The sequence below is a fragment of the Penicillium atrosanguineum genome (assembly GCF_028827265.1).
Source record: "Penicillium atrosanguineum strain IBT 20685 chromosome Unknown utg000007l_segment0_segment0, whole genome shotgun sequence".
Lineage (NCBI taxonomy): Eukaryota > Fungi > Ascomycota > Eurotiomycetes > Eurotiales > Aspergillaceae > Penicillium > Penicillium atrosanguineum.
In genome coordinates this window covers 551,079-575,820 of record NW_026623139.1, presented here as the reverse complement: position 1 = coordinate 575,820, position 24,742 = coordinate 551,079, and the positions used below count along the sequence as shown (strand labels likewise).

At 49.2% G+C, this 24,742-nt stretch overlaps 11 protein-coding genes across 11 annotated transcripts; 4 read left to right on the top strand and 7 right to left on the bottom strand.

Moving 5' to 3' along the window:
- Positions 1 to 127: 127 nt before the first annotated feature.
- On the bottom strand, positions 128 to 742 carry N7443_008403 (putative cell surface protein; the record flags this gene model as incomplete). Its single annotated transcript, XM_056888459.1, has 1 exon — positions 128 to 742. The coding sequence occupies one exon, from the start codon at positions 740 to 742 to the stop codon at positions 128 to 130; it is 615 nt and encodes a 204-aa protein (XP_056737761.1).
- An 803-nt stretch (positions 743 to 1,545) lies between these two features.
- Positions 1,546 to 2,440, bottom strand: N7443_008402 (class I SAM-dependent methyltransferase; the record flags this gene model as incomplete). The annotated part of the gene is made up of 3 exons (XM_056888458.1): positions 1,546 to 2,109; positions 2,175 to 2,346; positions 2,403 to 2,440. 3 exons carry the CDS (start codon positions 2,438 to 2,440, stop codon positions 1,546 to 1,548), a joined length of 774 nt encoding a protein of 257 aa, XP_056737760.1.
- Positions 2,441 to 3,115: 675 nt separating this feature from the next.
- N7443_008401 (proteasome regulatory particle lid subunit RPN9) lies at positions 3,116 to 4,434 on the top strand (the record flags this gene model as incomplete). Its single annotated transcript, XM_056888457.1, has 3 exons — positions 3,116 to 3,380; positions 3,469 to 3,704; positions 3,793 to 4,434. The coding sequence occupies 3 exons, from the start codon at positions 3,116 to 3,118 to the stop codon at positions 4,432 to 4,434; spliced, it is 1,143 nt and encodes a 380-aa protein (XP_056737759.1).
- A 145-nt stretch (positions 4,435 to 4,579) lies between these two features.
- N7443_008400 (GPI-anchored transamidase subunit GAA1) lies at positions 4,580 to 6,637 on the bottom strand (the record flags this gene model as incomplete). Its single annotated transcript, XM_056888456.1, has 4 exons — positions 4,580 to 5,068; positions 5,129 to 5,988; positions 6,045 to 6,283; positions 6,342 to 6,637. 4 exons carry the CDS (start codon positions 6,635 to 6,637, stop codon positions 4,580 to 4,582), a joined length of 1,884 nt encoding a protein of 627 aa, XP_056737758.1.
- Positions 6,638 to 7,034: 397 nt separating this feature from the next.
- Positions 7,035 to 8,162, bottom strand: rbd2 (rhomboid protease family protein RBD2; the record flags this gene model as incomplete). The annotated part of the gene is made up of 6 exons (XM_056888455.1): positions 7,035 to 7,249; positions 7,299 to 7,420; positions 7,472 to 7,537; positions 7,592 to 7,673; positions 7,775 to 7,912; positions 7,970 to 8,162. The coding sequence occupies 6 exons, from the start codon at positions 8,160 to 8,162 to the stop codon at positions 7,035 to 7,037; spliced, it is 816 nt and encodes a 271-aa protein (XP_056737757.1).
- A 925-nt stretch (positions 8,163 to 9,087) lies between these two features.
- N7443_008398 (MFS transporter asaE) lies at positions 9,088 to 9,297 on the bottom strand (the record flags this gene model as incomplete). Its single annotated transcript, XM_056888454.1, has 1 exon — positions 9,088 to 9,297. The coding sequence occupies one exon, from the start codon at positions 9,295 to 9,297 to the stop codon at positions 9,088 to 9,090; it is 210 nt and encodes a 69-aa protein (XP_056737756.1).
- A 3,202-nt stretch (positions 9,298 to 12,499) lies between these two features.
- N7443_008397 (uncharacterized protein) lies at positions 12,500 to 14,092 on the bottom strand (the record flags this gene model as incomplete). Its single annotated transcript, XM_056888453.1, has 3 exons — positions 12,500 to 12,643; positions 12,949 to 13,490; positions 13,540 to 14,092. The coding sequence occupies 3 exons, from the start codon at positions 14,090 to 14,092 to the stop codon at positions 12,500 to 12,502; spliced, it is 1,239 nt and encodes a 412-aa protein (XP_056737755.1).
- An 865-nt stretch (positions 14,093 to 14,957) lies between these two features.
- On the top strand, positions 14,958 to 16,350 carry N7443_008396 (uncharacterized protein; the record flags this gene model as incomplete). Its single annotated transcript, XM_056888452.1, has 2 exons — positions 14,958 to 15,373; positions 15,468 to 16,350. 2 exons carry the CDS (start codon positions 14,958 to 14,960, stop codon positions 16,348 to 16,350), a joined length of 1,299 nt encoding a protein of 432 aa, XP_056737754.1.
- Positions 16,351 to 18,435: 2,085 nt separating this feature from the next.
- Positions 18,436 to 19,725, top strand: N7443_008395 (MFS monocarboxylate; the record flags this gene model as incomplete). Its single annotated transcript, XM_056888451.1, has 6 exons — positions 18,436 to 18,615; positions 18,668 to 18,704; positions 18,755 to 18,822; positions 18,876 to 19,249; positions 19,297 to 19,367; positions 19,424 to 19,725. The coding sequence occupies 6 exons, from the start codon at positions 18,436 to 18,438 to the stop codon at positions 19,723 to 19,725; spliced, it is 1,032 nt and encodes a 343-aa protein (XP_056737753.1).
- A 1,202-nt stretch (positions 19,726 to 20,927) lies between these two features.
- On the top strand, positions 20,928 to 21,295 carry N7443_008394 (uncharacterized protein; the record flags this gene model as incomplete). Its single annotated transcript, XM_056888450.1, has 2 exons — positions 20,928 to 21,012; positions 21,066 to 21,295. The coding sequence occupies 2 exons, from the start codon at positions 20,928 to 20,930 to the stop codon at positions 21,293 to 21,295; spliced, it is 315 nt and encodes a 104-aa protein (XP_056737752.1).
- A 1,780-nt stretch (positions 21,296 to 23,075) lies between these two features.
- On the bottom strand, positions 23,076 to 24,701 carry N7443_008393 (uncharacterized protein; the record flags this gene model as incomplete). Its single annotated transcript, XM_056888449.1, has 3 exons — positions 23,076 to 23,245; positions 23,316 to 24,068; positions 24,122 to 24,701. The coding sequence occupies 3 exons, from the start codon at positions 24,699 to 24,701 to the stop codon at positions 23,076 to 23,078; spliced, it is 1,503 nt and encodes a 500-aa protein (XP_056737751.1).
- Between the last annotated feature and the right edge of the window lie 41 nt (positions 24,702 to 24,742).

Here is a 24,742-nt window from a genome sequence, read left to right as displayed (position 1 = left end):
GATTTTCGTTTTGGGGTATATATTGCACGCGGAATAGATCTCCTATTTGAGATATTTTTATGTAAACTTTTGGAGCCGTTTGGAGTATGATGGTAGATTTTGAATGATAATTGAGTCATGGACCCAATTACAGAGCGAAGGCGCCAACAACTGCTGCGGCGATAGCCATGACCCCAGCGATGTTTGCCGCGGGAATGACAGCAGCATTTCCGGTCTCGGTGCTTGTCGCAGCAGCGGAGGTAAAGTTCCCAGCCTTGGAGCTGGGCGAGGTAGTCTTGGTCATTGAGAGAGCGTGCGAGGAGGACGGGGCCGCAGTGATCATAGTGTTGCCTGAATGAGCGATAGTGGCTGAGAAATCGGAAGTCGACTCGGAAAATGAACCAGTAGATGACTCCTCAGCAGATGAAGCGATAGTGGTGTGCATCAAGGTGGCAGTAGACGTCTCAGAGACAGTGGTGGTGGAAGCCACCATCTTGCCGTTGGGCCCGTAGCCAGGGAGGTAGCTGGGCGTCACGGTGGCAGTACCGGTATACAGAGGGCAGCCGGGCTCGGACTTAGGGGGAGCCCTACCACCGCCGCAGTCGATGAAGCTGCAGATCTCACCGGTACCAGGGACATACCAGATCATACTGGCTTCGCCCCACTGGTCACTGGTGGCCGAAGAGACACAGCCGCTGATGTCGGTACGGGCAATGGCCAGGCCAATGAAGCTGGCAAGAATGGGTAGAGTAAAGGCCTTCATGTTGGGGATAAAAAGAATGGAAGGTTCAAAGAACGAAGGGTATCTGGTTGGCAGGGAATGAGTGACGGAAGGTTGAGAAAAAAGAACCTCCAGGATCCAGCGGCTTATATCTCATTTTACATCGGCGGCGCTGGGGACCGTATCGGCCTTAGTACGAAACTCTATGAGCCCAAGTGAATGGACCCTTCTAGTCCTCCACAAGCGAAAAATGGGAAATCGAGGCAACGACCGTCCCTGCCAAGGCCGAAGTGGCGTTCAGGGACTCAGTTCCATTGGCTTCTATGCAGGCATCGGAGTGAATGAGGTTAGTGAGCCTCAGAGTCTGGGTCTATTGGAAGCTTTTTTTTTTCTTTTTCTCTGTTCGGAAGGTCCGGCCCCAAGGTGTGTGTTGGGCGTTGTGTGTTGTGTGTTGTGTGTTGTGTGTGGTTTCGTGTGCCTGAAGGTGAAAATTTTCACCCCTTTTGCTATTTTTAGCTCTGAGCAAGGAACACACAATTGACATGTTGGAAGTCAAGCTCGCAGCCGTTCATCACAACAATATTGTTTACTTTCAATGCCAGGAAAAATATACCCACTTACCATACTATCTGCTTATGTTTAAGTAGAAATCTCAAACTGACACCCGAACACATGGGTCGGGTAGATCGACCCACGCGGTTAACGCCGATCTAAGGGCCTAAGGGTCTTGGTCTTCTAGGCAACGAAACATTTGAACATCCAATTAGGCATTTGGCGATCAAATCACATTATCCTATCCTATACTTGTTCACTCTTCAATCCTATAACTTACCCAAAGTGCATCTTCATGCCAGCTGGGCACGGGCAATGAAGACCGTCTTCTCGACGGTCTTCCCCGCCTTGGTAAACACCAGTGGCTCAGACAATAACTCATATTCAAAATTGACACTCAGACCAGCATCTTGAAACAGCTTTTGCATCTCACCCTTGGAAAATCCGTGGGCCTTGACGGTATGAGCGGCGTCTCCGAATTCTTGCTGGATCATTTGTTCGTGGCCGTGACCGTGACCGTGACCGTGACCGTGGCCGTGGCCGTGACCCGAATGTCCGGCATGAGGGACGAGATCAATGATGAAGCACGCCCCTCCAATCTTCAATCGCTTTGTCAACTTCTGTAGCGCAGTATCCGGGTGCTCGAAGTGGTGCAAGGCCAAGCTGACGGTGATGAGGTCGAAGTTGTTGAACCCTGATCCAGCGAACTCCAGTGGAGCGGGCTCCGAAAGAAGGTCTGCCTTATATCCTGTCATTTTAGAGGCCATGTTGACTGTATTGGCGTTCTTGTTGAATTCTTCCGCCATCTTTTCGGAGACATCGATGCCAACCACTTGGGTCAAGAAAGGAGCCAGCGTCTGTCGTCATTCTTCAAGATTACCTCATGATAAATTAATGAATACAGAACTTGAGAGAAACTTACCATCGAGACTACTCCTGGTCCGCAAGCGTATTCTAGCATCTTGATCTCTTGTCCTTTGCCTGCTTCCGTATCGGTCCATCGGTCGCTGATCCAGGACCGGCGCTTGGCGGTCTGCTCAGACAACATCTTTTGGCCTTGGGCAAATTGGTCTTTGTAGGTCGTCGCCATCTGACTGGAGAGAAATGTCAGTTCAAACATCTTGCTGTCGTAGATTCAGTCAGCACTTACTCGAAATATCTCCGATTTGCCTCTGTGAAATCAGTCATGTTTGTGATGGCTTAAATGATGAATATTTGTAATGGCTTTGACAAGCGTGCAAGTGAAACCGTGTACAAAGTTAAGAAGGTTGTGCGGGGGTAGAGCTCAGGTACCGCGGATCATGGAGTATTTATGCGGTGGCTCGGAGACATCTCGGATACTTCCTGTGCCTAGGATTTTGACTCCATAATAGAGTACCCTGTAGGCCTCGGAGACATCCGACACCTTGATAAGGTTCTGAATGTCGCCGATGGTTGTTTATGGTAAATCCATACGCTTTATTCCCGAGAGCGAGGCCAAGAATGCATATTATGGATGGGGCTAGATTTGACGGGTCCATATTTGCCAGGCTTCTTGACACATTACGCGAAAAGAACAAGTCCGAACTTGATAATCATAACTTTAATAACCTTAGAAAACAATAAAATAGCTTCCTCTGCAGTTCCGGTGCATTTCAGACAAAGCAGAGCAGAGATGCACGGTCGTGCCTGGGGTGTATACAGCTCCCTCACCGCCCGCAAGCTCCAAACTGCCGAAAAGACATCATCAGCTCCGTCCGCATCTCCCCAATCCCCACGTCTAACGATTCGCTTCTCCGATTTTTCATCTGTTGTCATCATTACCATCTTCTTCCGTCTGCAATCACATCTACGCATCCATCGAATCACCCTTCGCTCTCCGCCATGGAGTCCAAGATCCCCGATTTCCTGGCCGAGCAACAGGCGCAAGGCACCCCCGAGACTCAGACCTACCTCCTCACCTTTGAAGACTTCTGGGAGCGCAAGCTATGGCACCAACTCACAGACTCACTCGTTGAGTTCTTCCGCATGCCGGAGAGTGCTCCGCAGCGGTTAGCCTTCTTCAAGACCTTCGTTCTCAGCTTCGCCGACCGCATCAACCAGCTCAAGTTCGTGTCCCTAGGGTTGATGGCATCGACGGAATGTGGAGGTTAGTTCAGATCCAGGCAATGCTTTGCTAAAGCGTTGCAATTATCTACAAGAGCTTTTGATCCGGCTTGCTAACACCTCCGCGGTAGATGACAAGGAAGCGCTGGCTTTCCTCACATCCCTCGCCGACAAGGTCGACAAACCCGAATCACAAGATGCGTACGTCTACGCGCTCGCCGATGTTGCCAACGTCAAGCTGCGTCTACAGGATTTGGATGGAGCACAAAAGGACCTGGCGTCCTGCCAACGGGTGCTGGACTCGTTCGACTCCGTTGAGACTGTCGTTCACGCATCATTCTACAAGGTTAACGCTGACTACCACCATGTACGTATCAGCCGGTTCTACAAAAAGCCCAAGCACACATTAGCGAGCTCATGCAAGACCAACGAGCAACATAACTGACATCATCCAGGCCAAACAAGAATTTGCCTCTTTCTACAAAAATGCCCTCCTGTACCTGGCCTGCATCAACCTGGAGGATCTCCAAGAAAGCGAGCGCGCCGAGCGTGCCTACAACCTCAGCGTCGCCGCGCTAGTCTCCGACACCATCTACAACTTCGGCGAGCTCCTCCTTCACCCGATCCTGGATTCCCTGACCGAGACACCGCACAACTGGCTTCGCGAGCTCCTCTTCGCCTTCAACCGCGGCGACCTGACTGCTTACGACGTCCTCGCAGGCAACATCAGCAAGAACAAGCTCCTCGAGTCCCACAAGGTCTTCCTCTACCAGAAGATCTCCCTGTCCGCGCTGACGGAGATGGTCTTCCGTCGTCCTCCCCACGATCGCTCCCTCGCTTTCAGCGCCATTGCCTCCGAGACGAAGGTGCAGCCGGATGAGATCGAACACTTGGTTATGAAGGCGTTGTCGCTTGGTTTGCTGCGCGGGTCGATCGATCAGGTTGCGGGCGTAGCGCAGATCCACTGGGTTCAGCCTAAGGTTTTGGATATGAAGCAGATTGATGGTATGCGGAACCGTTTGAAGGATTGGGATGCGGGTGTGAACCAGCTCGGTCACTGGATCGAGGGTGCTGGTAAGGATGTCTGGGCTGCATAGACAAGTTTCTGATTCTGCCACTTTTTATCTATAATGAATGAATAGGGTGGTTCCTCTGGCATTGAAGAGTGTCTGTTCTTCATTTGTAGATCTACTTTGGATTATAATCCAGTACTATATGATGCCGAGCTGTGTACAAATGGTCTTAGAACATGGATGATCCCAATACCACGCAGCCGATCAACCAGGCTGGCCACCACACACACCACACCACTACCTGCGTCCACATGCCCCACACATCCCATCCGAAGGCGGCCTGAGTCATGACAGACTCGACGGATACACCGGTGTACCAACACACTCCCAAAAGAACAATAGGCGGGGAGAGCAGATTCAATAACAAGAGTCCAATAGTGGAAACAGCAAACCGTACTGGCGCCGAAGGACTCTGGAGACGAACGATGAAGCTGAGAGGTGCGCACAGGAGGCCGATCATGAAGGAAAGGGAGAAGTTGAGGGTTGCTAAGGTGGAAAGCGACAATCCCAATAGGAGAAGTGTGAACGACTTGATTAGGAGGTATTGCTGCGGGACGATGGGTGCTGATAGACCCAGGCCACTGGAGAGCAAAGCCGCGAGAAGCAATGGAAGAACTACATCCACAACAACGAAGACATAGGTAGCAGTGGTGAAGTACTATGACAGATATGTAAGCAAGACAGAGTCCCGGTAAGAGTGGCTCAAATTTCAACGAACCTGGTGTGAAAGGGTATTGAACATCCAAAGTGGAACAAGACCAAGTAGGTGGAGACCGCTGACCAGGGTAAGCGGCATAGCCATGAGACGCTCTGCGACGGGGGTTCCTTTGGTTTTTTCCTCTGTCATAGACTGGCCCTTCGTATCAGAGGACTTCTCACTCTCAGACTTCTCGGCTGGAGCATTGGTCTTGGAGTCCGAGTAATAGCCCGTCCGCATCCATAGGGCGATTGCCATGATAGTGAAGTTTCCTGCGATCAGCATCGCGCTAGGCAGGTAAGTTCCAATGCTAACGAAACGGTTCGTCTGCATAAGCAGGTAGAAGAAGAAGCTCTGGTGCAGGTGCTCCAAAAGATTGTTCAGACTGCGGCACAGACTTTCGATAGTTCGGCCGAGTGCCATCTCGTCCTCCCATCCCTCGCCCTTGGGCTGCAGAGTAATAGCATCAATATGGTAAGGCATGAAACTGCTGTGAGCACCGGTGGCATAGCCAAGACCCTGTTTGGTCATACCGCGGAGGATGGTCTTGAGACGTGCCTGGTAGCTGTCGTCATGCTCCCACATTTCCTGCAGGTTAGTTCCCATGCCCATTTGGCCGCCTGCGATGGCAACGGCCGTGTTAATCAAGTCGAGATTAGGTAGTTGGCCATTGACACCATCATAGACAACGTGGAGCGATCGAAAGTTATGCTCGAAAGGGAATTCGATAACCAGGGCGCCTTGCAATGCTCCACTCTTCAGTGGGAGCGGCTGAACGGACGCGGGCTGCAGGTCATGGTAGGCGTCAATCCACGCCTGAGTTCCCGATTTGCTGTCGGGTGTGAAAAGGAAGATGATATCCTTGGACCAAAGGGACCATCCTAGAAATAAGTCTCAGTTTTAAGGTCTAGAAATGCAGTCGGAACTCAGGACTCACGCTTGAAGTATCTGGACAATGTCAGGGCTAGCGTGACGCCCTTCAGGTTCAATTCATCATCTGCAGTCTTCCATGCCGCGACGAGCACAATTGCCTCGGTGGCATCGCCTCGTGGTGCGTGGATAATACCATAGATGTTCTCGCCTTGGTGGGTAATGCCTGCCGAGGTGTACTCGTACTTCTGTGTCGCAACTTTCAACCCCGCGGCTTGCAAGATTGAATGGACTTTGTTATGCGCCCTGCTTCAATATCAGCACGTTGCTCTCGTCATAGTTTCGACTATACGGTCCCACGTACGCTGGTGTCACGGCCACATCTTGCGAGACTCCTTCCTCGCGCCCCTCATTTAGGAGGACTTCCAGCTCCTTCTTGTACCCTCGAAAAATATTCTGCTCACTGCCGGTGAAATAGGCGTGTACTTGACCGGGCAAGAGTGCATTCTCGGAGATGTAGGTGTTTCGGGAGTACTCGTTCAAGGGGAGGAGCAGGAGCCAGACGACGCCAACGACGATACAAAGGAGGGATAGAACATTCGGGAGGCGAACGAAAAGAACGTCGGGTTTGTTCCGCAGGTTACGGATCGCGGCTGGCATTTCCTAACTGTCAGTGCTTCGTCCTTGGTTCCAGGTGTCGTTTCGAGAAGGGAGGTGCTTGGAGGAGATGCGCACGTTGTGCGTGGAAACTTACATTTCAGCGCCATTTCATGAGGACCATCGGAGAATTTCTCTCCAACATGCAACGGCGAGCCCGTCAATTGGATCGACTAGTTGGGCGATGTCGCGGAGGCCAGCTTGGAGTTGACCCCGGAGCTCGGAGATGTTTACGGGTAATTTACGCCAGGCGAAACAGACCAAAAGCGCAGTTATTATAGTATGCAGCCGCTATGCTATGATCCAATGCCCCCGAACCTTGTACCTCCCACGTAATAAAAAAAAAACTATGGCAAAATATACACAGAATATTGAATCAACAGTCATGTGGTGAAAGGAATCACGCGCCCAACCGTTGGTTGGTGCTCATATAGCTCATGGGTGTCCCGTTGGCGTTGGCAGCCGCATTTGAAGTGGGCAGAACTCCATACCGTCCGAAGGTCTTCTGATCCACAGAAACATAGTGAGGCAGGCGGCCTAGGAGGTTGAGCTTGCCCTCGATCCAGCGGAGGACCTTCTCCGGAGGCACAAAAATCTTGAGATACCCGAGTCCGACTGCGAATGTTAGTAACCGGGAACGAGAAATAGCATGAAGAACACTTACAGAGGTAGCCCACAGCAATGGCGCACATGTGGCCGAGGAAGCTCACGTTAGAAACCAGGATCGAAAGAACAACGCAGGCAAGCAAGGGCGAGGTCCAGGTGGGAATCTTGTAAGGTCCGAGGCTAGAACTTGTTAACAATGATCGGTCCGTGTATCGCTTGTTTCGAGCATACCTAAAGTGAGGGTTTGTCTTGTATGTCCGAATGGCCTCGGAGCCCAGAAGCAAAAAGACCCAGACACTGTAGAATTCATCAGCTCTGCTAAGAGTGACTCTTGAAACAGTCAAGACTCACCTGGCGCCAACCACGGGCGTATTTCTGTGCAAGATGACTTTCTCAAACAGGAGATAAAGACCGGCCGGGAAGGTGGAAAGCGCTGTGGAAAACAAGTAAGTCAGCAAGGCTGTACTCCAAACGCCAAAGAACACACAGACCGCCCAGTATCAATCCCGGGGTCTGTAGCAAGGGGTTACTTACGTCCGACAAACAGCGCGATGGACGTGAGGGTACCATGCTCCGCCTCGAAACGTTCCAAGAGAGGAGTCAATGCCAGAGCATTCAATGCGGCGTGAAAGAACCCAGTGTGGATGATAGGGAAAGTGTTCAGGCGATACACTAGATCACGATAGTCAGAATAATTATATCAGCTGCACTCGCTGCCGGGTCACATACTGGTTCCCAGGTTAATCAGGTCTGGGGTGAGGGATCCCCATTCCACCACGCTCCAGATCGTCTGAAACTCGAGCAACCAGAATGCCAGAATCACCAAAAGCACCAATCGCGTAAATAACGGTAGCCGCACAAGATATGACCGAACCCGGGACGGGTTGAACGGCAGTGGTGGTAGCGCAGCCGGAGTAGCCATCTTGATGGAGGAGTCTTTATCGACGAGATGTCGCGATAACACTGATACTGGACAAGAAACTTGACACCGATGTGGGGTTTGAAATAAGGAGCGACGACTGTAGAATGGTGATCCCGTTAGTGTTGCCTGGGGTTTAAGAATTGTTGGCACCCGAGGGTCGTCAGGCCTTGCCAGGGATAACCCGCGCACGCGATCGGTTCGCCAGGGAAGAGCGCGACAGGAAGAACCGGACAAAGAACACCTCGGTAAACCAACAGACAATATTGAGAGCAACTCACCCAAGCAGATGGCAGCAATGCGGCCCAGAATCGGTGGATAGGGTCGTGAAGGAAGAATGGTAAACTCAACTCTCGGGGGGAGCGTGGCCGCGGCGATCCCCGCTATTCCTTTTTGGGATACGGTCCCACACGTTGGTCCGAACTATAAATTGTGCACGAACAACATCGGCTGCTCTACGTCTCTTTGGAACTGATTATCCCTCGGAGTCTCCAAAACAGGGTTAGAGACACATAGGTTGGAAAGTCTAGAGAGAAAAAAAGAAACGTTGGCACAATAATCAACATATTCATTTGGTACATGCTCGAGTAGGACTCGCGAGCCCTGCAAGTATCTACTTGAAATCATACTCAAGGCGCCACAATATAAGCGAAAGGGATTTCTTACCAAAGCTACTATGGCTCCAAGTCTCCTCGGGCGGCGATGCTAATATAATGCCCGCTTCAGAACTCAAATTGTTCAGTGTCTTTCCCCAATCAGCGCGTTCCTGAGAAGATTACCTAAGCGCCAGCCTCCTGTTTCCCCCAGCAAATCAGCGCGAACCGCCGAACAAACAGCAACATCAAACATCAAACATCAAACATCAAACACTGTCTCCTGTTGCTACCTCGAGAAATCTCCTTCGACGAAGATTTCTGATCCGGCGAAATTAGAACTCTTCACCCATATATGTGCTCCCCCTCGTGAGGGTTCCCCATTCGTCGTCGCGCTTGTCATATTCGCGTCGATGGCCAGCATGAGTTCCGATAAGAGCAATCATGTCGAACCCTTTGATATCACCAAGTGGGTACGAACCTTGGACTTTGTCACCCGCAAGGAGAAGTTTGGTCCCTTCAGCCTCGAAGATGCGCGGAATCATGTGCTTTCTAGCATAGAGATCATGCAAGACGTTGGGTCCATTATTCAACGAAGAGAAAGCCTCAAACGTCACCAAAGCACAGCTCCGTTTGAGCTTCACGCTAGCACGTTGAATACAATGATCAGTTCTACACTCAATAGAAATGGGCCACAACTTGCTGATCCAGGGAATTCTGTAACACCAATCTCATCCACCCCGACTTGGTACCACGCTATTATAGCAGCCCAGGATGGTGATCTGGAGCGCACGAAAGACGGAAAGTACCGTGGTCATGTCAGAGGCCAAGTGGTTGAAATTTCCGAAGCAGAGAGTCAGCCTATTCTTCAGTTCATTCATGAAACTTTGCCTCGAGACCAAGATGTACAAAAGGAGATAGATGCTCACGTGGCGATGCTTGAGGATCTAACCCGGTACGTTGGAGCTTTTGTGGAAGGTATGCAACCTTGCTCCGCTTGCAGGTCTCTACTCACAATACTAGCGCTCAGAGAAGCCAATCTCCTTCGATCTTCACTGCGCGAGAACAGGGATCTTCTTCTAAGCTGCCTTCAAAGGAATCCTGATGTCCCTCATGATACATCAAGCGAGACAACTTCGGCCTCCTCCCAAATCCCATTGAATCAAACCCCCCAGAATCAATCTCACATCCGAACAGGACATCTACCCTCCAAATCTGATATTTCAGTCCCTGAAGCAATAAAAGTCGGGGCATCCGAAGAGTCAACACAGCAGGCAAACCATGCAACTAAATTAAGCGAACACAAGTCTGGACCAACGTCTCACAGCTCCGTTGCAGCTATGAGACACGAGCCATTGAAGACCAGAGTAATTCACGATGGGCTCCACATGGATGTGCGTCGCCGAGGTTCATCTGTTGACACACGGGAGAACCCGAGACGCAGTAGGTCACCTACCCCAGTCTCGAGAGTGGGCGATCGGATTGGGCCAAGCCAAAAAGAAAAGCTTCACAGAATCGCTTTCTTGGAATCCCTGATACAAAAAGGGGTGCCCTGGGACGATATGCCCGCTTTGTACAAGGAGGAGTTCGGTATATGGCGTTCGGCTGCTAGTTTCAGAACTGTCTACAGTCAATATAGGGACAGGAGCAAGAAGTCGCCGGAGACCTGTGCTCCGTCTCAACCTCCACCTCAGACCCCGACGGGAGGAGCTGACAACTATGGGGGCAGGCGCTCAGAGCGGAATAGATCGCCTACCCCAATATCGACACGATTGAAAAAGATCAATGCATCTGAACAAGAGATTCGCTATAGATACTCTTTCATAAAATCTCAGCTCGAGAAAGGGGCGACGTGGGACCAAATTCCTGCCTTGTATAAGGAGGAATTTGGAATATGGCGCACAGTGCTCGCTATTCGCCGTGAATACTCTCTTGATGGCAAAGGGCGCGGTAGCAAGCAGAGCTCCTTGGGTATGGGCTTTTCTCTAAATCAGCGGACTAAGAACGGCGCAGGCAGTAGCTCAAAGCGGCTTAAATCGACTACCCCGATCTCGGATCGAGGTAACAAAATCTTTGCAACCGAACAAGAAAAGCTCCACAGAAGTGATTTCTTGCTATCTCAACGCCGCGAAGGGATGGAATGGAATGAACTTTGTTCTGCCTATAAGGAGAAATTTGGCATCATGCGGTCCGCTAAGGCTCTCATGGGTTACCACAAAATAGCCCTGGAAAGCCAAGAGGATACCCCATCTCTCAGGTCTTCCTCGGCTCGCGATGATACGAACACGCGCTCGAAGAAGCGGAAACGATCACCTAGCCCAGCCCCTGCGACATACAATGAAGTTCCTCCTTCCGAAGAAGAAGTGCTCCACAGATGGTCTTTCATGGAGTCTCATCGCCAGGCAGGGCTGGGTTGGAATGAAATAGCGAAACTATATCATGAGGACTTTGGGATATCGCGCCCATGCAGAAACCTCATCAATTGGTACAATTACAGTAAGCGGAAAGCCCAGACGGGCTCCTCGGTACGGGGACACCCGTCTGAGATACCTGACTCTGACAGCCAGGATTGTCATTCTTTGGTTCGGAGATGTAGCTCAAGCCCTCTGGCTATCTACAATGGGACTAAGAGCAATAGCAACGAGAACACGGTCTCGAAAGCTCTCTCTTCACGTCGTCGCTCGGTATCTAATGACTCCAGCTCGGAGTCATCGTTGTCTTCTGATTAAACCCCTCCCTCGGCTACAGAACCAGGACTACTGATACTACATCACATGTGTCAAGTCATGCCGACCAGCTTTAATTTTGAGCCCTGTGATTCGAATTTCAACGACAGAGCCTGTGTCTAATAGGGCTATACTGTGATAGGCCGGATCAATGAGCCTGAGCCGAACCTTACAGTTGTAGCTTTATTGGCGCAGCCTACGTATCGCATTTCTACCTCGCCAGTGGAAAGATATGACGAATCTCCGCAACCGCCCCCAACCCACCAAACTGGATCGACTTTGTTATCTCTAGCTTCAACGGTGGGCTTGAGGGTTTAAAGATCTCACTCCTCTGTCAAAACCACTCTTGAACAGCCGAGTCAACTTTCCGCTTTCCGGTTGTGAAGTCTCCCGGGGGAGTTTTGCTTTCAACGGTTCATCTATGAGAGACCGTTAACAGCTTTCCTTTCTTTTCGACTGGAGCGATCAAGCATTGTCACTATATTGTTTTATTTATATTTACCATACTCTCTAATCTATGACAGGAGCTTCAATGTTGTATTGTAGATACGCAAGGACTAGAATATTACGAGATTTGTAAGACTCAAATGGTGAGGTTTCGACTGTAATATATTTTGCAAATGACAAAACAACACGAACGAAAAGGTAATTTTAAATAGGCGAAACATTTGATTCTTCAATTCTTTCTCAATTATTTTCAGTGTATCCCGATTTATCTCTTTTGGAACCTCTTTTATTCTTCCTTCTAATTAATTTATCTAGGTGAATTCGGATACACCTGAGAAAATAAGTCATTGCCGTGTGTTCAAAGCCTTTGCATTACATTCCTGCTCCGGCTGTAAATAACTGAAGCGCAAAACAAAACAAGAAAAAAATAAAGCAAAGTAAAGAAACAAAGCAAATCACAGGCCGTCGTTTTCTTCCTTCTGGCAATAGCAATTCTGAAATAACTATCATATAGCCATAATGAGCACAACTCGAACTGTTCCTTCGTCCGCCCCTTTGGCTTGTAGTGGATCGGCTAATGCAAGGTGTCCGACTGACCGTCTGCCAAAACCTCAACATTCAATCGAGCAGATGAGGTCCCGTTGAGACGATGCTGGCCTGGGCTAGCATGAGGGGCTCCAAACGCTCCTCCGGTCCGTTGGGCTCGGATCGAACCAGGCTGCAATCTTATGGTAAGTGAGATGTTTTGTGGCCATGTGTTGTATCATAGGTGTTCAGAGGTGTTCAGAAGAGTACATACCGGGATGCCTTTTTTGTTCCTGTCTGTATTCTCCCGCGTCATATACCTCTTCAGTGTATCTTCTGTGCGATTGGTTCCAAATTCTATATTATACTCGGCCACAACATGTTCCCATTCCAAATCTTTTTGCCGCCGGCTATGTATGAACTGGTAAAAGTTTTTTTCTCTTTCTCTGATCTGTTGGGTCCTCTCTGGCCCAGACACTTGTGCGGTCTTTTCTTTACCAAAGACATTGGTGGAGTATCTTCTCCAGCCTCTGTTGAGTCGCTAAAGTTGTTGAAGGGATCGGAGTCTGCGCTCGGCACGTCACGGTAAGTTGATCCTGTTGTCAGCTTTTTGGCATTCCTTGTGCCTACGCTTTTTCTGTTTCCTCTTTCTGTGTTTCCTTCGACTTCTCTCAAAGGGATGACAGAAGACGTGCCCGTTGTAGAGATGTTTGCAGCTGGACCCAAGGTAGGTTCTTCGTGCGGATTTGGTGGAGTCAAGGCATCGGCAACAATGGTACCGGCTTTTTCGGGGCTTTCATGTTCTATGTCCCCTCTTGGGTCAAACAGGCAAGAGTTTGCAAGGGAATCTTCTCGGATTTGTGGTTGGTTTGATGGAACATCTGGTTCAGGAGGTACTGCAGCTTCAGGAGGTACTGCAGATTCGGACGGCACGTTGAGTCCAGGAGATGCAGATAAATCATCTTCGTACTTGCAAATATCCGAATGGCGTTCTTCGAGTTTAGTAATGAGTTGGTGCCCGCGGTCGACTACTGCAATTTCTATAAGTTATTGACATGTTAGGCTCTTCTGGATAGTTGAATAACTTACCCTTCTGCACTTCTTCCGTTCTCATCCGCGTATCTGTCAAAACAGACTCTATACTCTGTTTTTCTCGGGCTAGGTCTTGGTCATCGGGCTCGAAAAGGGATTGAGGCAAGCTGAGGATAATGTCGCGCTCCTTTGCAGACACTTGGAGTATATGACCATGGGAAACAAACTGGTAGGTCCCGTCGTCTCCAAGGGTTTGAAAGTGCTTCTTTTTGGCACCTCGAACCATCACAACCAAGGAGGGTAGTTCATGTCGTGAATCTGCAGAACTTTGGGGCTCGGCCACGACGGGGTATCGCTCACTCACAGCTTTTCTGATTTTGGTTTCGAGACTGCTAGCCCACGTACCAGAAATGAGATCGGACCAATGCCGAACGAACGTTTTCCGCTCGTCAAATATCCCATGGTGTCTTTCGAAAATCTCATGAGTCAACGCAGCGGGTAAATCAACAAGATCGTAATAAACTCGATCCTCTGAGCGGCTCACAAAATCGAGATTGCGGACTCGTTCCTTGTAATCAGAAATTCGAGATTGAACACTTTCTCTAGCCATTTTTGTGGCAAATGGGTTACAGTGAAAGTACTCAAGCCCTTCAAACTTGAAGCTCAGCAAACAAGATCATTCTTCCCAATTGCTGAGTCCAAGCGTGTGTTGCCGGCGTGAAGTCTCGAAGCATATCTTGGTGTTCGCGCGAACACGACGGTTTCCTGGATCTCCAACTCATACGGCGGCCAAGAGGTCATGCTCGAAGATGTGCGTTAGATGGCCCCAAAGGGGTCTGAGGCTCAGCGTGAGACAATATTGCCGCCCAGGAGCTATGGCCATGACTCGTGGGTACAGCGTTCTTTGGGACCGAAGAGCCGCTAATGCAAGAGAACATCAGCTTTGCAGGTACCAATGGTGGAACACTCGGCGCGTAGCCGTCGCGATTCAACGTCACACGCACGAGCCCTCCAAGACATAGTGCCACGACGCTACCTGGCTATCATGGATATGTGGAGCCTTACCCTAGGGGCCGCGCCGAACCCAAGCACTCAATCCACACTCGGACCCTCACGGCTGACGTAAACTCTTCTTGCAAAGTGCTCGGGCGTCGGCGCCACCTGTCCAATCAATCCTCAGAGAAGCCCACCCATAGAAGCAATGTCTTCTCACGGAAAGTGCTGCACGCAACCCCCGCGCTCTGCCGTTTGGCTAGCCGCCTGGATCCGCCCCGCACCACCGGAGTAATCCCTCTTGAGTCGTCTGGAATCTGACCTGCGACACCAGCCTGGCGCGTACGGCTCCCTTATCTTTGGTAGACCCCCTGACCACTGTTCATCTGACCAGCCGGTCTTGCTCACGTATAAAAGGCCCTGTACGCCTTGCTTCGAGATCCTCCGTCAAGCCTCAACCACACACACGCGCGCTAGAAATTATGGCTGAACCAATAGGCCTCGCCTCAGGAATACTGGCCCTGGCGACGTTTACTTTCCAATGTAGCGTTTCGCTTTTTGAGACCGTCAACAGCTTCCGCTCCCACCCGAAGCGCGTGCGCGATCTTCTCGAGGAGCTGGAGGCTTTGAGTGCTGTGCTAGGTCCACTCGCCGATATACTCAACACAACTTCTGATGTTGATCTCTCATCACTCAATCTGCCTTTATTGCGGTGCGGGAATGCTTGCAAGGAATTCCAGCAGGAAATCATCCAATGCTCCTCTCGATCGACTGGCAACCGTACGAGTTTTCGGGACTGGGCCAAGCTGACGTACATGGGTGACGATATCGATGGCTTTCGAAGGCTGCTGGCCGGATATAAAGCGACCATAAACATTGCTCTCACCGATGCAAATCTGTATGTCTTGGTGCCACGACTGACCCAATTGTGTCCCGCTTTGCCCCTCTGTTTCACATCAACGATAATGTCTATAGGCTAATCTAAAATGCAGTCGTCAGGCTTCAGTCACTGCCGAGAATCTAGAGGACTATAAACACCTCATCCAAGATGCCAAAGATGACCTCGAAGCTCGCTTGGAAGTCATAGACTTGAAACTGGGACAGATTGTTGAAAACAATGCGGTCCGGTCCGACGTAGATGCCGCCGAGCTGCAGTCCATGAGAGAAGAGCGCTTAAGTACAGAGAAGTGCCTGCTGATCTGCACCCAGCTTTCCGAGCACATTGATCAAATCCAGTTAATGTCCGACCGAAGTGGGACCCCCGGCAGTGCAACCAGCGCGAATACCTTGCCCGAGACGGTTACCAACGAAGGCCTGCAGGAATGCAAGAACAGCTTGATTCAAACAGCTGCGAAATTAGAAAAACATATGCAAGATATTATGGACCGGATGCTCTCAAAATCCAAGATTATATCATCTGAACAGGACGCCGCCGACCTGACAAGGTTACGTGACGAGTGGAAGACCGCTCGGCAGTGCTTGGATATCTGCTCGCGGGCAGATACTCACGTGAAGGAAAACGTTAGTGTGATCGAAAATTACGGCCTTGGCGACTCCTTGCAATTCATGGTCTCCACCAATGGGCAGATCCTCCACGGAAAGAATCGAGGATTAGGCTGGCGTACGAGGCAGGTGGGGGGTTACGTGAGTGACGAGTCTGTACAACAGCTATCGCGGGACATAGCAAGCACGAGCTTGCATCATGTGCGAGTGGGAAGCCCACTTTCAAGAGACGACACCACACCTGCATCCGGCAACCGGGCAGAAGGAGAGACGACTGCAGCATTCAAGGAACGCTACGGGTCTGGCTTTAAGCTCAAACCGATGGCCTCACCAAATAGCACTCCGTCCGTTGTAGGATCGGGCAGTGACTAGACCGAGACATCAAAAAATGACTTTGATTGATTTTTTCAAATTGCTGAGCCGTTGGCCCTGTGTTTTGTCAATGGGGTTACTATCAATGCTTTCTTAGCGCGCTTTGTCTATCTTTTATCTCTAAAAAAAAAACCTACAATATCAGTTTTGTACCCCGCTTTGGCCATTACCCCTTGCGTGTTGAATGAGCATGATAAGTGATGTCTCAAGGCTGAACCATTGTTTCGCGTGCCCAACAATAGGTTGACCCGTTGCTTCACAGGCGCTATCAACTAACATATGCTGAAGCGTGCTCTAGCTCAGCACAGAGGAGCAGCCAGGAAGTTGTCAACGTAGCAATTTTTCTTCCCCCTTCAAACATACAAAAGCGTACCCCGCGCCACGAAAAGCTTCGTGGTATCCGCCTCCCTTCACGGCCGACAGTTCACTTATCTCTTCTACATGAGGAGAGAAATAGAAGAGGCATCTACCCAATTCATTCTGGTTGTCACCACATTCTTTCATTTATCATGCCGTATTAAGTACATTCCGTACGGCCTCAGTCGGAAAACCGTACGGCCTCATTCAGGACAATTGTATTCAAGATTTCCCGTACGGCCTCACGGCCTCATCAAGGACACTTGTGACCTCTCTCAAGACAACCTCTGCTACGTGCTGATTGTGTGTGTGGTCCGTTGGTTGTTGTTGCCCAGTCTGCATTGCCAGACAGCCATCGAGCTATTCCCATTTCAATATATACTTCGTAATGTAGAATCTATACTAAACGGATACTAGAAAGCCCCTATCGCTAGGAATAGCTCGGATATTGCTAAGATTAAAACTAGACAATAAAAGGTGATACCGGTGATAGCGGCTGACCGTACCCTATCAAAATAATTCACTAACTTCGAGCCCATTGTTAGATGGACGTTAAACTCAGGGAAACGAAAAACCAATGGTCAACTTAAAAACTGATGACTTTCCGCACACGATCTCTCTGGCGGTTGTGTTTTTAATGCAATCGTAATGTAATTGCGATGCAGTGAAATGGGAAGGACTAACCCCTACAAACGGCTGCGGACTAAAATGTAATGCAATGCAATTCAATTACCCCCATGGGATAGGTTAGATTGGGTTTTGGTTCTAGAACCTAGTCGCGGGTTTTGGCGCAGTCTAATCCCACTTACCCCTATGGGATAGAGCACTATATCGGGTTGAGAGATGTTCAGATCGCGATGAGGAAATGAGATATGAAAACGCCCACAATACTCTCCTCAAGCTTCATCAACTGCATTGCGGCGCGAAGCGTCAAAAGTCAATTGTCAATAGGTTGAAGGGTCAAATCGATTTTCAGGAAAAGCTGCCAACACCGATCAGAATCCACTCTCGCCTGCTAATTTATTATGATAGTTGTCTTACTGTACTGTAACCTTTAATGCACCAGAATAAAGCGACCCGGCATCTGTGCACGCGATCGCGCGATCGCACGATCGCACAATCGGGCGAACCAGAATGGCGGGCTCTTCACCATCTGTTTAGCTCCAGTAATCTTCCGGGCGACAGATCGATTGCCGAGCGACGATCCTAAAACACTGCCAATATTCGTTGCCCACGCTTGCTACCATTGAACACTAGCCACTCTGTATGCAAGGTCACGCTGAAAAGGGCAACGAGTGTCAATAATCGCAGTAAGTGATGTATCTCATCGGACAAGGCGAGCGAGTCCCGGAAGGTGTTTCCCCTACAGTAGAACTCTGTCAACGTTCAGGACCCGTTAGAACCGACAGAGTGGATGGTCCTGGCCCACTTTCGCCTAGACTCGACTTAGCCGCGGTGCAGATCATGGGATCTGATCGCGTTTTGCATATAAGGGCGCGATAGGTCTGTTCTCTCTCGATTGTTACTCGAGAGGTCATATCGGTCGTCATGGCAAATAAGTTTAAGACTTGTTCGCCATATATGAAGGATCTTGCTTCGGCGATAATAAGTTCTTCACTTATATTGAAGTCTTCGATTCCATTGACCCGTGGAAGGGTTTGAAACCTTGAATCTCGAGGATTCTAGTTCAAATTTGCGCGATATTGCCGATAATATCATCGAGTCAACATGTCGGACGTCTCACCGAGAAAGACAGGTTACGAGCATGATAACTTGCGTCATGTAGTCATCACATCAACTTGCTTTGCCTTCATCTTGTCTACAACTGCAGTCGGCTTCCGAATTATTTCTCGAAAGCTCAACGGACAGGGTCTCTTTTTGGATGATTATCTGATAATCTCGGCGCTGGTGAGATTTATGATTTTCTTGGACGAGAAGCTATTGTTAACATTATCCCAAGCTTTTTGAGTATGGAATCACGATTGCTGGGATTGTCTGTACGTATGCCCCCGATGACATGAAACTTCATCAGTCTAAAATTGACCAGTACTCTACAATGGACTCGGAACGCACATTGTCTACGTGAAGCCTGATCAGCTCACAGTTTATCTAAAGGTATAGGCTCTTTAAACACATCGCTTGTTACGACCTGGCTGATTATCTGACAGACACTATTCACTGGCTCCATCCTTTACACATGCTGCATCGCCTCAGTCAAATTATCCATTCTCACGCTCTACCGTCGAATCTTCCCGACCAAGTGGATGAAAATGAGTGCCAACATTGTGGGCATGGTCGTTATACTATGGGCTGCTTGTGGTATTCTCGCCGGCGCATTTACATGCATCCCGACAGAAAAGCTGTGGAATCCTCAGATACCCGGCGGATGCATGAATCTCTCTAAGTTCTATTATGGCCTTCAGATTCCCAACATCGCGACTGACGCGATCATTCTGTTCATGCCTATGCATGTTGTCTGGGCCCTACCTATCTCCAATAATCAGAAAGTTGGACTTTCGGGAATCTTCATTCTTGGCTTCCTGTATGTTGCATGCCTTTACTTGATCGATAGACATTGACAACGCACAGAACCTTGGTCTTCGATATCGTTCGCCTCGTCGCTCTCATAGATCTGTCTACCGCTGGAGATGATATTACCTGTACGATCAAAATTCTCTGGAGCTGAACAATAGGATCACATGCTAAGATTAAACAGATACCCAGGTTAACTCAAGCGTCTGGACCTGCATCGAACCCGCCGTAGGTATCGTCGCAGCCTGCCTGTCGAATATGCGTCCCCTGTTCAAGATCGTGCACACGAAGATGTGGTCGCGCACTGGTTCTTCCAGAAACACCAGCCAGCAGGACACCCTGCACTCGAACGACGGAAAGGCATGGCCACGCAACACTCCAAGCCCTACCAATACCAACAACACCACCTTCGACGGCACGACTCACACCGAGTCTTCCGATCAGTTCCCTCTTCACCGCCTTTCCCAGAACGACAGTACCAATTGAACTACACTCTTCATACCCACCCTCTTTCATTTTTTGAAGGAGTCAATTTCTCATAGACGCTTGACAAATCTCACTGATTCACCTCTCGCTCGTGCTAAACCCTTGAGTCTGGACCGATCTGCCAATGATTCAATTTGTACACACCTAGTTTCTATATATCTGTCGCCATGAATCCCCCGCGGAGGTGGAAAATTGTTATTCCTTTACGTGTTTGCGTGGTTTGCATGTGTCTCTGTGTTATAAATTGTCCATTGGAATTGTTAACTACACCACAGATTTTTACTAGTTAGTTAGTTAGACACACCACAATTGATTATCTAATATTGCATGTTATGTAAGCTTACCACAACTGCGCTCTCTCGTAATTAAGTTGATAATTTGATCAATTGTTGTATGATTAAGATGCCTTACGTTGACATGCGGTTTGATTGAAATTCTTACACTTTGCATGATCTGATTGTATGCTCGATTTCCCGTGTTCTCCGTCAATATGCCAAGGTCTCGTGATACACGTGACCAATATCGGGCCTCAGCCCGTGGGCTCCACAAGCAGTACAAATACCACCTGCGCGTTAACCAAGCGACGCCGTCATTGTTTCGCAAGCAAATTAAGCACTGGGGCTCTACTGGGTTATTTATTTTTTTTCTAGGCTATTCTGACACGTAGATCCTGGGACTTTTTTTGAACTTCTTATCTTGGCATATCCCCCCTGACGAGCGTTTTCATCACCCGACCTCGCAAATCATCAAACGGAGGCCAATAGAGATGGAAATCGACGATAAACCCCACGACTCAGGAGCGCGGGAGCAACCTGTCACTTTGGACTTCCAGACACGACGAAGAGACAGTGAACTGCGAGACTTCTGCCAGCTTCAATCCCTGTCACTCGCTTATATCGCTTCTTGACACTTACAATGCGGTTCTTAACGACGAAAGCCCCTACTTCGATAACGTCAACGCGACCGAATTGATCACGAAGGAGACATTCAATAATTGCGGTCCGCCTTTGCTAAAACACCAGGATGAAGATCCTTCATTCAGTATCAGGGACATTGTTATGGAAGTCAGTAATGACTAAATCGAGCTTCATTCTGATAATTACTACCACTGCAATGTCAAAGGCCATGTCATTCGTCTCTCTGAAAGCCAACACAATGTCGTTTTCAACGCGTTTCCTCTCTTTTTCAAGCACTCTCTGAGCATGGAAGGCATGCAACAGGAAAGTGCAGCAAACAAAGAAATATATGGACTTTTCAAAGCCCAAGGTGAATTGCCTTTAAACCGAGGTAAGTAATTATCCACCTCATGGCTATACTGCAATATTGGCTGACCATATCAGCAATCCATAAGGCCATCCAATTCTCTGAAGAGCTACAAAAACGCAGCAGCGCCCTTGATAATGAGGTTGACAGAACTCATATCAACGACCTGTTACGAGAGCCCTCGCCTCCAACTGAACAAAAAAGGAAGTTCCCTTGCGCCAGTTTGACGCGTGAAACTTCGCCCCAGAGCTCTACTTTCAGCCAAGATGGCGGCGACTCTAATACAGCGAAGGCGACTACACTCTAGAGTCATCGCGTTATCACCCTTCCGGGGAGCTCAAATTGTCCAACTACCCAGAATCAATTGTCCAACTACCCAGAATCAACAGCTCATCATGCGATACCCAAATCGTTGGATGGGAAAACCAACGGGTTTGCCGTCCTGAAGAAACACCACGACAAAGGATTGTCTTGGGAGGAAATCCGCAAATGTTATGCAGATAGATTCAAAATTTGGCGCTCGAAGCTCAGTCTGGAGCGTTAGCACAGGGAGGTAGTATTTAGAGATTTGGCATGGCAGATTTTCTAGGCTTTTGATGATCTACTAACCCACGTTCTACCTTAGTCCGAGAGGAACAGCAATACTTACAAAAGCCACAATGAGCCCGATGATTGCCTTGCAAAAGATGTGCTCGACTACCGACCCGCAAGAAGAACAGACGTTGAGCGAGACCACGGATTTGAATACCTGAAAAAGCTTCGAGAAGTCAACAAGATTCCTTGGATCAAAACAATGAAGCTATACAATGGGAAATTTGGGACAAATCGTACACAGCCTGATTTGATGGATTGGTACTGTAAACAAAGCAAGGAATCGGTACGACATGTTCTTGGCGGTTCTTATAACACTTGCTTACTCTTTACCCATTACCAGCAGGGCCCACAGACTGAGGACAATGACATGCTCGACTGCCTAAGGAATGGATCTAGAACGAGTCACGAGAAAGCCCACGCATTTGACTTCCTGACAGGACTTCGAAACGACGGCCTGAGTTGGCCGCAAGTCACGGAGCCGTATATGGCGAGATTTGGAACGGATCTTACATTCAGCCAGCTATATAGTTGGTATAGCAAGGAAAATGTTCGTTTGATAATAAGTCTTCCCGGGCACTTTCAAAAGATGACAGGTTACGCATTATCGCACAGCGTGAGCGGCATGATGATTCTCAGGAAGGCGATAATGTCTCGGTCAACCCATCTGCAATAGGTCCTAGCCGTTCAAGATCGAAAGAAGAAAAAGCCGATGGGTTTAGCTTCTTGAAAACGCTCAGAGACGACGGAACGCACTGGGCCAGTGTCGTGAAACCATATAACGCGAGATTCGGGACAGATCGCACAGAAAAGGGGTTGCAACGCTGGTATATTAAGACTGCGAAAGAGCTCCCAAGAGTTGGTTATATAGATCCTTGAAACTTTCAACCACGTTGGCTTACCTGTATATACAGCCCAAGAGCAAAGCCGCGTCAGTGTTATCACCTCGCAAATCGATCGGGAAGTCTGCATCAACAAGTTCATCTTCAAGAAAGTCTCTGCCATCGAGAGCCGTGCCAGATCGCGGCACACCAGTCCGTGTGGAGAAATCGGTTCGTCAACCTTGAAGCGCGTCTAACTGTTTCCACTAACATTCTCCCATTGCTCAAAGGGTTTGCGTCAGTCGTTAAGATCTCAAAAACTCTCAAGACTGTCACTAGAAAGCGCCCTGCCCTTCAAAAGAAGGAAATAGTCAATCAATCTCGGGATTTCTACATGCTTACCTACTCGAGAACCTCAGACCAAGCTTAAAGTTGAAATACCAGGCAGCACGATTAAGTTCATATGGAAGGTTCGAAAATTGAATCAACTCGATTAATGGAGTGCAAATGCACCCCAGTTCAAACATACTCATTCCATTATGGTGCAAACAAGAAAGTATTTTCTGCGAAATTACCTTTGGCTGAAAGCCTAAAGACAATTCCATGAACGTTTTGCGAGGCTGGAGTATTCAGGTCGCTCAAGATGCGGAAATATTTTGATCGACGTGCCTGCAGCTAGTGAATGTTTTCATCCTTGTTGTAGTCGTCCCCGTTATAAATCATATCGTGATCTTGGTCTTGGATATCTTCTTCGTGCGGTTTGTTCTGCTTGTCGCGGTTGCGATTGGGCTGTTGGACTAGCTTGCGGCGAGACTTGGAAGTTCTGCTTTCATGGTGCTTGTTAGCTGATGCGATGGGGGTTAAGTCAACTTCAGGGGCCAAAACAGGACAGTATTGGTGGACGAGCCCTCTCACGGGAGGGTTCGGCCTTGGAACGGATAGCTGTCGCACCTTCGGTTGGTTCAGGGTTGAGACTAAGACGATCCCAGACAGCTCGCACCGATTCTACACTGCGATGAGTTCCGAACTCAAGATTGTATTGATCTGTAACAGATGACCAGGGAATACCCTTCTTCAGCAATGAATCAAGGACAGAGAAACCATTTTGCTTCTCAATTTGATTCAGACGAGTTCGCACACCCGTCGAGAGCGAGTAGTTCGTGGCGACTCTTCTGCGCTTGGGAGACGATATCTTGGCGGGGGTGTTCGTGGGGGTCTCCTCGTTGTCATCTCTCTCATCATCGTCACCGCCATTTCTTTCGGTGATGGACGATAGAGTGTAATAGCTTGCGTCTGTGGGATTGTTGCACTTCCTGGCATGAGAACATCCACGAGAAGCTTCAGAGACGGTATTGTCAAGGTTTTCGGTGGATTCATCCAAAAAACCCTCTCCTCCGGGTGGCACGAAGTCGTCGTCGCCTTGATCACCATATTCTATATCACCTCGGTTGTCAAATTCAATCGAGTTGACCGAATCAACGGAAATGGCTCGGGAAGGTTCACATTGCTGAATTGGCGGAGCCAGCGGGACCTCGTTACTTTCACCAGGAAGATCATAGACCGCCCCGAAATAGATCCTGCTCCAGTCCTTGATCGCATTTCGGTACACAGCAAGGTGATGGTCCCGCTCCCTCAGCTTTGTCAGATAGCCGTCGAGGCGAGAACCGACTATCGACATTAGTGTCTTGAGTAATCACACCAGCTGCAGGGCGGGGTCTTACCTTCCGCATGGGCTGTTTTGAACTGAATAGCCTTGTCATGCTCCATCGTTAAAACAAGTCTTTCCTTGTCGACATCATCAGGGTGTGGCCAGGGAGGCCAAGGATGCAGGAAGCTTTTGAGAATCGACATGACTCCGTAGTCGTGCTTATCCATGATGATGTAGTGCTCGCTTCTAAACAGGAAGTAGTACTTGCCATCAGGGTGTTGACGGAAATCATCTTGCTTGGCCTCTCGAATCAGATCGGCCCAGTTGATTGAAGCTGCAGTACTTGGATCTTTGCTGATATCCGGCTGGACATCCGGACTATTCGTGTTCATCAAAGTCCTCAGTCGCTCCTCCAGCGAGCTGGCAAAGAGATCATACGGATTGCGGACCTGGTATCTCGCAAGACTTTCTCCTGCTTCCAAAAGGGCCATATTGTGCATGAAGGGCTGTAGAGCCACATCCATGTACCCATGGGATGGATCGGGGTCCGCTATGGTGGAATCCTTACGGCGTGTTGCGAAGTTCAGATCGCTCACAGGCTGGTGAGCTTCGCGAAATCGCGAATACAAGTCTTCATTGGACATGTTCGCCATGATGGAGGTCCACAAGTCTCAGACACGTCGTGGTGCAAATG